Source organism: Phragmites australis, chromosome 19, assembly GCF_958298935.1.
Source record: "Phragmites australis chromosome 19, lpPhrAust1.1, whole genome shotgun sequence".
Classification (NCBI taxonomy): domain Eukaryota; kingdom Viridiplantae; phylum Streptophyta; class Magnoliopsida; order Poales; family Poaceae; genus Phragmites; species Phragmites australis.
The window spans coordinates 23,534,302-23,546,054 of record NC_084939.1 but is presented as its reverse complement, the minus strand read 5'-3'; the positions used below and the strand labels follow the sequence as shown (position 1 = coordinate 23,546,054).

Sequence of the window (11,753 nt, the reverse complement as noted above, 5' to 3'; positions counted from 1 at the left end):
GCGAGAACACCCGATGCCCCGACGACCCAGAAGGACCCGTCGACGAGGTGTCAACCAGTCAAAGGTCCGAGGCCGCATTTAATGGGCATGTGCGGCCTGACATCCTAACATTCCCAACTGCTCCCGCCGCAGTGTCAGTCCCTGCCATGCTTTGGCAGGGGGGTGTGGGTCCATTAATTGCACGGGTCCCGTCCCGCATCATCCGGGGTATCTCGGGATAACGTCGCCAGGATCAAAGCGTTCCGCCTGCCACCTTGCCCTGGCAGAAGAACAAGACAGGGTGGGCGCACCGGGTGCCCCTGTGGCCGCCCGGTGGGCCCTCTCAACGGCGCCAGGACGTCCACAGTGACGGGTGGTCGGATGCGCGCCGCGTTTTTCCACCGCCCCTGTCACTTCGCCCAGAGGGAATGATGACGCCTTTCTCAGTCGTGGCGTCTTGGAACTTGAGCCCCCTCTTTCCCATTTGGGGTATGTCGAGGTCGGCGAGCGTATAAAAGGAAGGGATGGATAACACGGGAAAAGCAAACAAGATCAGCAAGACAGAAGAGGCGCGAACAAGATCAGAGAGATAAGAAAGAAGCACGACAGAGATACACGAGAAAGCATCCGAAGAACACCGCAGCAAGCTCGAGCAGAGCTAGAGCAAGGGAGCCTCAAGCTCTCTGTTAGACAATATATTCTTGTAACCAGATATACTCCGGAGGGATTCCCTTCGAGGAAGGATATTGCATCCACACAGGAGTAGGGTATTACGCCCCCGTGCGGCCCGAACCTGTCTAAACTCCGGTGCATTTATTTCTCTTTGCACTAGGTCGACCATCCCCCACCACCGGCCGTTGTATTTATTTCCACTTCCATTTATTTCCCCGATGAACTCATTTAGGATCATCCCCCCGGCCGAATCTCTAAAAAGGGGTCTCTCGGGATCCCTGCGACAGGAGTTCATCCTCCGACAGCGCAGTTCTCCGAAGCGACGTGTTGCTGGCTTGTGGGACAGAGAGGTACGACGTGGGAGCTATGCTCCATCGATCGAGTTGTGAAGGGTTGTTTGGTTAGTTAGCACGCGAGTTGAGTTGGGTTAGTCCTGTCTGTTGTCGGGTTTGTGCTTTTGGTGTAAGCGTGGTCTGTGGAGTTGTGGTCGTCTTGTTGTCACAGGGTTGTGAGGTTTCAGACCTAACTCCCTTATAAATTAGATCATTTCTCTTCTTCTATAATAAAATCAGTAATATTTATGCTATTCTTTCGAGAAAAAAAAATAGGCAGGTCTTCTCAAAGGCATGAGCAAGGATGGCCTTGTTCGAGGGGTAGAAGTTTTGATTCATACAATGTCTCATCTCATGGGATCTCAAGGCCGAGGAAGCAATGTTGCGCCATCTGGGATGATAATGGCATAATGCTTCTACAAGGTGGAGAAGTGTTTAATGGCAATGACATATTCCACAAGGAGGAGCCTCAAGATGAATCACAAGAATGACTCCCAATCCTGTTTTAAAAATCTTCAAGTATGTGTGGAGAAACTCTGTTTTTGGTTTTATGTCGTATGGCTCCGGGACGGACGGTCTTCATGCTAAGTTGTAGTGCTAGCTTAGTATCTACTCTCTTTTGTTTGTTTTCTAAACGAAGTTTAACTATTACCTTTCCTTTGCTTAGTTTCTACTCTTTTGCTCCTGTTGAACTGTAACGAAGTTTAATTGTTACCTTTCCTTCTACCAAGTGGATCTAACCAAAATTTGAACAGAGACATACCAGTTATTAGACCCTTATAACCAATAATTTGAACAAGATCTGTACCCTCGTTGGGCATCTCCTTGTCCGCCCTGCCGATCGGATGGCGCAAAATTCGATTGAGATCGCATATCTTTTAGCTAACTACAGTATTGTTTAGCAATTGCGAGAAAAAAGGCTTTTGAAGTTCTTTAAACTTTGCAACGCCAACCGGCCCTTTCGCTCCCTATCTTTGAAAGATCTTTGCAGGAGAAAAATCATTAACTTTTTTTTTTCAACTCATTTTCCCGATATTGCAAACCATATGTCAAAAACAGTGAAAGTAATATCGATGACTGTCCCACACGCATGCACCAGAGTGCGTTACTCATAGATCATCATGTGTGCTTCTAGGAATATGCAATCTGAGGAGCAGTAACAAATGTTGGATATGATATCCATCCTAAATAAGTGGGCAAATTTTGCTCCGGGAGACTTTTTAGATGTGGTTTTTATTGTAGGACATGTTTTTTTTTCATGTTTGCTATTGGCCACTTCAAAACTGAGTCTATTTATTAAAACACACTGAGCCCATTAAAATATAATATTTTAATGAATAGGAGAGAAATAAATCAAAATGACCCATGCCCCTCTCCTCTTGAGCCGGATTTCATTATTTTAATGGGCTGACAAATAGCTACGGTTTTAGAGTGTTTAGCTGTAAATATGAGAAAAAAGTGTATCCTACAGTAAAAGCCACACCTAAAGAGTCTTCTAGAGAAAAAATTGTTTAACAAGTAAGGGTCTTGCTATCTTTGGGATGCCCGAAAACCCGATTCATTTCAGTCCACAAACAACAGCCCTAAGATCTCGATCGGATGACCATCCTCCCTTTTTCTTCCCCCACCCTCATTCTTCTCCCCTAGTGTTGCCACCCTCCACCATGCTAACCAGTCCATTTTCACCCTCCTCCACCCCTGACACAATCCAATCAACGGTCCTCCACTTCCCACAACCGGCGATGTCCCTGCCACCTTGCCACCACATTCACCACCACTGTTAGGCTAGCTGCTTCCCCCGAGTATCCCACAAAGCTCAGGATACACACTGGCACACCTATGCATCTCCTCTATAAACTCTAAACCCTAAACTTTGCTGACTATAGTGTCCGCAGCGACGACGACGGTGACTGAAAACTTTGGAATTTCAGGTGATTGGAATTTAGAAGTGCGAATAAGTAATAGTAGCACTTGTCAAGAACTACGTGGACTTGTGAAGGAGTCATATCCATCCTACATAAACCACGGATAGATTACTGATATACTTCTGGACGACTTTTTTTTTCAGGAGGATAACTTCTGAACTAAACTTTTGAGGAGCAGTATTGTTAAATGATCCTGATACTGACATACTCTGCTAATGCTCTTTCTGCGCAGTTCCAAGAAAAGCATATTTTGGCACTCGATGGATGGCGCCATTTGAACAACCTTTGGAAGCAGACCGGACTGACGCAGAGGGACCATTCTGACGGAAGGTTTTGCAGTACCTGTTGGACATGCAAACAACGTCGACGGTGACCAATTACGATTGACCCAAATTCAATTTGTTTCCTGGCTAGCAAGCGTCAAAGTTCGGCCATTATCTGGTTTACATCACTGAACCTAGCTAGGCTAGATAGTGCGTTGGTAAGCATGACAGGAATTTCTGCTAACAGATAGAACAGATTTGACAAATAGGCACAATTAGTCCATTCTTTTTATCTGTTATGACTTTTTTAGTACTTTTAGTTGCAGACTGACATCTAGAAGAAGTAGCAGCAGCAGCCAGCAGAGGAAGAAGAAGCAGCTTCACATAGTAAACAAATTCTTTACTATCATTGCCGTCGTGCCATAACATAGCCCAAGTCAAGAGCTGAGCCTTTAGCATTGATGCTGGAACAGCTTGACACTTCTTAAAAGCAATTTTGAGCTGTTCTGATCCAACAGAAGCTCAGGGAGGGAGGAAACAAATACTAGTTGAGTTGCTGGAACAGCAAACAAGAATTATTTTCTGGCTACTTGGCCATCATCTTTTGCAAAGAATTCAGCAGCTTAGCTTCTTGCATTGAACTTACACAGCTGCCCGTATATCCTTTTCTGCCTTGTTTGGTAGGTGACTTCAGGATCAAAAGAGAGCTTCTAGCTAGTATACTCTCTCTTGGTGTAAGTTTACCACCCTAAGTGTTTATAACACAACAACGGTGTTTAAAAAGAATATAATAATGCAACAATTGATATGCAAACTTCTTAAAACAATGTTATTAAACCATGAAAATGGCGGGTAGAGTTCAACTGAAGTTGTCTTACAAATATATAGCCCATCCAAATCAAGTTGTCGAATACTACTGACCGTCATACTCAAACCTTTTGATTTTTGACTCCTCACCAACCGGTGAGTACAACGGTCGGATACGGCGGAATGTTGTTTCAACTTAATTGTCACGCATGTGTACTGTTTCGCCAAAGATTAAATGCATGAAAACTCAAATTAGCTGGCACTTAATTAGTCGTATAATTAGACAAATCCAAGTTCTCTAAAGCATCTCCAACAACATAGATAGTTATTATCTATAATAGTTGTACATGTCACCGATAGATAGTATAATAGTGAATTTCTCCAATACATAATTATAGTATTGTATACAAAATTAATGTAGATCTAATTGCCTATAAAATTAATATAGACCCACGTACAATAGACTATATTATCATTGTATTTAACGACTATCTACTCATCAGTAACTAGTTTTTGTCTCTCTTTTATTCTCTTCTCCTTGTAGGTAAAAATCTGATGTGCCCTGACATGACCCTAAATAATTCATCGGCTTTCATTAGAAAAAAAGAATCAGCTCCATTCTTCAGAAATGCTACTACTGGGGCCTGAATTCGAAACCTGAAGCTTACTTCTGAAACCCGAAATGAACACCAATCTTGAGGAGAACACATGCCCATCATGTGATGTGCAAATCCTGTATCTTCTCCATTTCTCCCTTGTCTCTACCACTCCCACGTTTATTGTGTCATCAGATGATGAATTACACGGCATGTCGGCATCTGTCTTCAGTTCTTCTTGCTTTTCCAGAACACATATTCAGTTCTTTTTGCACATCCATAAAAATGGAGAATGCCAAGATTATGTTTTTTTAAGGGGTTTTCAGATTTATGCCATTATAAATATCACGGTTTTAAAATATACCGCTACACTTCCGGTATTTAGAAAGATGTTATTACAAATCTAATGAAATTGGATCTATAATATTATCTTAGTCTCCAGTCACATTTTGTAATAGTATAGATCTAATTTCAAGAGATTTATAATGGTATGGATTCAATTTCAGGATATTCGTAATGACATAGATCTAGTTTCAGAAGATTCGTAATAGCATGATCTAATTTTAGGAGATTTATAATAGATTTTTTCCAAACACCGAAAGTGCAGTGGCATTTCAAAACCGTGATATTCACAATAGCATAAATCTAAAAAAATCTTTTTTAAAAGGAGGGAAAAGCTTTTTTAGATAAAAGGAGGCAAAAGATATGCCTCGAAAATACATTTTCAATTTATCAACCAGTCTTGTAAATACTCTCTATTCCCTCTCTTAATTGATTCGGGCAGAGCTCCTGCAGTTATGTCAAATAAAATATCAGCCAGAAAGTTGTACTGATGCACAGTAGCAAGTAGGGGCCTTATTTAAGTTGATAAACAACGTCAAATTTATTAAGGAAAAAAGGTTTCTTCAGCTTAAGTACTGCATTTCTTATGCTGGACTGCTTTGAGTACATGTCAATCAAACAGATCAGTAGCAAATCCAGGTACAAAAACATGATGGAGCAGGTATTTGATTAGTCTTGTACTCTTATCTGCCATTTATGCTGTGCCTTTTTACCTTTTGTCCCTTGAAATAAATTTTTTGACTTTTATGATCAGTTAAATCATCCAAGCACTGTACAAGGTAACTGCATATCACACATCGCATCACCCATTCAGAAGCGAACTCACAATAATTTGACAAGTTGACATATTACATTTCGCGCGGTTAATCCGCCGCAAAACTCTTCGTTGACAAAGCCAATTCGAAGCAGTTAGGAAAGGGTAGACTTTCTTTGATGGCACGCTCAAATAGAGAAGCAACGCACGCGTGAACGAGAAGCGAGAAGCATGCTCATCCATGTGTGCATGGCCTAAAGGAGGAGAGGAAGAGCGCAGTAGGAGCAGGGGAGGAATGATGGTGCCATCACCCCCAGCCCAAGCCCTCCCTTCAATCCAACTCCACCTCCACAAAAATCCTATCCATTCTCCACCAAACATCCGAAGCGATTTCATCATCTTTTCCTGTTAAAAATTGGGTCTTTTTCGGCTAAAGATCCCATATTTGAGTTGAAAATCCCCCCCTGTTGCTGTCCATTTGTCGACTCTCCAGTTATTTTTCGTTGCGATTGCATAGTGGATTTGGACCACGCGCACCACGACAACCAATCCCCCTGATCCAATCCTGCGCCAACAATCCCATTCTCCAGTCGAAAGCAACCATCAAGAAATCCTAAATAGGGACGCACCAAGAACTCCACTACGAGGATCCCCCAATCATTTCTTGGTGCATTTGGCCCTCTCCGCCATCCGAGAAATCCTAAGAAACATCTCCCAATCGTCCCCAAATCGGTCCTACACCGCACCAGATCACAGTTCATAATCCCAGAGAATTAGAATTAGAGCGAGCGCGAAAAGAAGGAAGCAATGACGGAGGTGGCCCTCCTCCGGGGCCCGACCAACCTCGCTTCCCCCGCAAGCGGCGCCTCCTCCCTGCGCTATTTAGCCAATGCCGACAGTGACGTGCTCCCAGGAAGCGGCAGCCCGGAGCAGCCTGCGGGATCTACAGGGAGCCTTGGATTCCAAGAACGGCTCGTGCAAGAGGCAGGAAGGTCAGAGGAGGAGGAGGTAGAGGAGCGGTGGTCGTTCTTGGCGCTGCTGTTTGAGCTGCTGCGGAAGTCGCTGCTCGGGTGTAGGCCTCAGGGCGGCGACGGCGGTGGTGAAGGCGACGGCTGTGGGATGGAGATAGGGTGGCCGACGGACGTGCAGCACGTGGCGCACGTGACGTTCGATAGGTTCCATGGATTCCTGGGGCTCCCCGTCGAGCTCGAGCCCGAGGTGCCCCGCCGCGCTCCCAGCGCGAGGTCTGTCTCATGTTCCCTTCAACAGTTGGTTTGAAAGATTTGGTTTTGTTCTGAATTCAAAGGTTTCGTAGCATTTAATTCTTAGTAGGATTTTGATGTGAATTATTCCAGAAAGATTTGGCATTTGCGTAGCTATTCTATCAGCAATTATTCTGTTTGTTAAAATTTCTGATATGTAAATGGCGTTGCCTGCCTTCAAATGGGGTTTGTTAAAAGTTCAGTACCTTTAAGCATCTAGATGGCACAGTTGTTTGTGAATTACCGTTTTGATTTTAATTGGGGTGAAAAGATGGTCTCTTTTGTTTGCGTTGCAACCCCCATGCTGCTTTGATACGAAATTTTGTATGAAAAATACCTTCTTTGTTTTTCAGGCGGGAAGTAAATTCTATTTGAATCATAAATATTATAGTTTTAGATTGGTGTTTGTGTTGCTAATTTTAGCTGAATTTGACGTATTATAGATGAACTGTGGAAGTCTTGACAGTGGATATGCTTTGGATCGCCACTCTGTAGATTTTTTTCTTGCATTTTCTCCATTTTCCATTAAATAATTGGCTAATCATGTTTCTTGGTGCAATGTTATTTACTAGCTCTTAATTTTGCTGTTGCTGCTTACCTCATTCAAGACTTCTGTAGATTGAACTAGGCACATATAAAAGTAGACTAATATTGTCACATCATCTATCATTAGGAAGATCAAAAAGCTGCTGGAAATTCCATGATTCCATGATTGTCTTAGTTAGATGATTCATTCACTTTTTCTTTACTTTAGAGTTGCATGTTCACTCTTTTTTTTAATCATTCGTCTCCATCTGTTTGTACTGTATACTCTAGCTTGAAATATTGTTTCTCTGCTTTGCTATCGTTTCTGACTAAGTACTAGGAACAGATCAGAAAGAATAAGGAAAGTACATAGGTAGAATATATTATATCTTTTTTCTGAAGGGAGTTTCAAGATGTGGGTTATTACTACTAGGCAATCTAAAAGGAAGAGAGAAATTGGTTCACTGTCCAGTTTGTACTTTATAGAAGGATGGGGGCCTAGTGCCTCCAAAAGAAGATAAAGTGGCGCAAAAACCTACACCCAATTTTCAAACTCAAGGATTGCTGGTATATGATCAATTAAACTGCAGTTTTCGAGATTTGCTCAGTCAGTAATTGGAGATCTTCTTAAATGAGCACAATTCCTGAAAAAGAGAAAAGGAAAGTAATTTCCAGGGATAGTATATGCACTTGAGTTAGCAAACTAGTAGATTCAGCACCTAAAAGAACAGGTGCGGTTTTTTTTTTCACGTCTTTATATTGTTGCCAAGTTTTTAGACATGTGAAATTTGTAGGTCTCCTCTCATCACTTACAGAATTCAGAGGATATTCTTGGGCACAATATAAATTGTTAACATCTTGTTCTGTAAAGATGTCTTGATCTCAATGGCGTTGTGCTCTCGTTTTCACGTGGCTATTTATCCTTAGCCTTGCAAGACACATCTATTTTACAGTGCTAATATGTTTCCTCGAGCAACACATGTTCTTAGTTCCGTTGCATGTTTACTTCCTGTCACTATTCATCCGCTGATTGAAAATTTAAATGCAGTACAAATGTCTTTGGAGTTTCAACAGAATCAATGCAGTGTTCATATGATTCCAGAGGAAATAGTGTTCCGACGATTCTCTTGATGATGCAGAGGCGTCTTTATGAACAGGGCGGTCTTCAGGTATGGTTTTCAGGATCTCTTATGACTCTTACCTTCCTATCAGTCTTGGTTGCGTTGTTCTGACCAAATAACTGTTCTCTTTTTTGTACCTGGCAGGCAGAAGGTATTTTTCGTATAAATGCAGAAAACAGCCAGGAGGAGTTTGTGAGAGACCAGTTAAATAGTGGAATAGTACCGGATGGAATTGATGTGCACTGTTTGGCAGGTCTAATCAAAGTAAGCTTCTTTCTATCATATAGCTTATGTGATTCTAATCATTCTATTGACAGCACCAGCTCCTGAATCACATGTCCATTACTTAAGCGCCAAAGAACTATCCACAGATAGAAGCGCGTGAAAGTTAACAATCCACATGACAAAACCATAATCTATATTTCAGTCTCTTTATACCGTTATTACTTTATTTTTTACTATTACTAGTACCTTTATTATTATTATTATTATTATTTTCTCATCATCTTTTTAGTTAGATCTTGTAGGTTTCATTTCTAGTTTACCCTAACTTGTTTGGGACAAAGGCTTTGTTGTTATTGTTGTTGTTGTTGTTGTATGCTTGTCTTCATTGGTAAAATTTCATGTCAACACCCGTTAGAGAATCCTGAATTCACTTTCGAGTGGGACCCAATCCGTGACAACGCATATTCTCATCCAATCTAATTTTTCCATCACTTTCAGGCCTGGTTTAGGGAACTGCCAAGCGGGGTGCTGGACTCTATCCCACCAGAACAGGTGATGCAATGCCAATCTGAAGAGGATTGTGCTCGGGTTGCCAAATGCCTTCCACCAGCCGAAGCAGCGTTACTTGACTGGGCTGTTAATCTGATGGCTGATGTTGTGCAAGACGAACAGATAAATAAGATGAATACTCGCAATGTCGCTATGGTTTTTGCACCAAATATGACTCAGGTAATGCATAGTGCTAATAGCATAGCAAACTTGCTGGTACACCTGAAGCCGCACACTCGAATGGTTGCTCAGATGCTAACTGTAGCACACTTATGATGCAGATGGCAGATCCTTTGACTGCACTGATGTATGCAGTGCAAGTGATGAATTTTCTCAAGATGCTAATACAAAAGACCCTCAAGGATAGAGAAGAATCCAGTCTGGAGGATGCTGCGCTTCCCCAGAAGGATCCATCTGATGAAAATGGGCATAAAAAACCCAGCGTGACACTAGATTCTAACCTGAGGAATGAGGAAGGATCCAGACGTCCCTCTTTTGTAAATGAGGAGCCCCTTCTCAACAGTCCTGCACACAGCGTTGAAGAAAAGCCTAACGAAACTAACACCACTGAAGGAGTCACTGTTGCTTTCACTGCCCAAACAAGTGAAGTCCAGACGACTTTGGAGGGCTCCACTAGTTGCTCACAACCTGCTCTTGCTGTTCTGGCTGCAACTGTTGATGCTTCCTGTGCAACAGCTGTGAATTCTCTTCAAGGCAAGGGGAGCCGAAGCCTGAATCGTAGGACTAGAAAAGGCAAGGGTCAGTCTGGAACACGTGCCACTCCTGCTGCTGAAAAATCCAGAGGTGTTAGCATTGTGAGCCAGATTAACTCCAAGATTGAAAGGATCGAAGCATGGAGATGAAATCAAATGCCGTTTCCATTGTTGTTGTGCAATAGGTGACTGACCCAATGTTTCCTGAAAATAGGGCCTCAAACGGCATGGCTGCACATTTTTTGTGTCCTTATCATTTCTTGCTGGATTATGATCATGTTACTTTAAGATTTAAACTTTCACCCTCACTAACTTTTGTATCTTTCTTGTTATTACTTGTTTGAGTGAATGAAAGATGTTTATGATTTTCTTTGTACACAGATCTCTTCGATGCCTAATTTATGAAGTGTCTGAAAGTTCAGGAATGATCTATGTTGAGCTTGTTCTCATTGCACTATACCTTTTTTCTGCTGTATGCCAGTTCCTCTTTCATTACTTTGGATTGATCAGCTCACTTTAATCTTTTGAGAAACAATTATGAACATGAGGTCATTGGAGGATTAAAGACACTTTTACTACACTTTCTGTTTCAAACTACTCTTTTTAAAAAAAAAAATAAATAATAAGTTTCGCGTTTTGATCCCTTTTTCTCAATGCTCTCTGAGCCTGTCGATGATTTATGAACCGCTCATCTAACAAATTTATTGAAGATGCAAGGGATACTTCGAGTAGACGAATCACAAGAGAACACACATGGTTTTTATATAAGTTCGGGCCTCCTTGAGATTAATAACTATATGGCATGTTTGTCTTATATCGATATGAGCCTATTACAAGGAAGCATATGGCTAGCTTAGATAGATCTAAACCTAGTTGACGACTTCCTTACTTAGATTCGGGTATCTTCTGGCTTGTCCAAAGGTTTGTGCAACTTCTTCGACTTCTAATGGCTCTTGTCCTCCGCACGAGCTCTAGGCTCTGTGCATATAGGGGTGCCGTACGTCCTCTGGACTCTTCTTTTCCGTTCTTAAAGATACACTTCTCTATTTATGGGATACACTAGGTACCTAAGGGTAGTTTTCTTTCATCTAAGGATCCCGTTCCTAGAGATTGAGATATGTTCCGAGAATTGAGAGAAACCCTAAGGTGCCTGGATATGGTAATTATCTAGTATTCATCGTCAAGCCCCCCATCAGTATATGAAATGAGACTTCGACGGATAATATTTTTGTCTGATTGTGTCATCGAGTAAGACTCAGGTTCCCGATTAGGGTGAAACATCTAACCAGGTTTTCTGATCTTCTACTCGGGGTTTCAAACGACTCCGAGTCCCCAACAGAGTCCTTGAGAAGGTGTTCCATCTGAGTAGGTTTTCTGTTTGTTTCATCCTCGAGAGGAAAAAAACACTTGTCACTAGTTGAGTTCAAAAGTTGGACCGTCGTGGTGGAGATTTCAAGTAGTGGTGCAAATCCTTTCCCTACTAGAGTATCATGATTATGGCAGCAGCGTGAGGAGCTGAGCTCCTCTGGGTATGGTGCCAACTTCCCCGTATGTGCTGGACGTTAAATGCGATGTGATGATAAAGCTAGAGATTGTGGCCTCTAGTCGTGTCATGGTGTCAATCGAAGCACCATTTCTGGGAGCCTTCGCTCTGTATAAAGGCAAAGGGAGAGCCCACTTCAACGTTC

At 42.2% G+C, this 11,753-nt stretch overlaps 1 protein-coding gene across 1 annotated transcript; it reads left to right on the top strand.

Annotated features, from left to right (window-relative positions):
- The first annotated feature begins 5,880 nt into the window (after window positions 1–5,880).
- Window positions 5,881–10,493, top strand: LOC133900583 (rho GTPase-activating protein 5-like). The gene is made up of 5 exons (XM_062341771.1): window positions 5,881–6,914; window positions 8,506–8,626; window positions 8,723–8,842; window positions 9,302–9,532; window positions 9,634–10,493. Exons 1-5 carry the CDS (start codon window positions 6,478–6,480, stop codon window positions 10,213–10,215), a joined length of 1,491 nt encoding a protein of 496 aa, XP_062197755.1. The 5' UTR covers window positions 5,881–6,477; the 3' UTR covers window positions 10,216–10,493.
- The last annotated feature ends 1,260 nt before the right edge of the window (window positions 10,494–11,753 follow it).

Coding starts and splice junctions, on each gene's coding strand:
- LOC133900583 (XM_062341771.1), top strand. CDS start 6,478: ATGACGGAGGTGGCCCTCCTCCGGGGCCCGACCAACCTCGCTTCCCCC. Junction 6,915..8,505: donor CGCCGCGCTCCCAGCGCGAG/GTCTGTCTCATG, acceptor ATTTAAATGCAG/TACAAATGTCTTTGGAGTTT. Junction 8,627..8,722: donor ATGAACAGGGCGGTCTTCAG/GTATGGTTTTCA, acceptor TGTACCTGGCAG/GCAGAAGGTATTTTTCGTAT.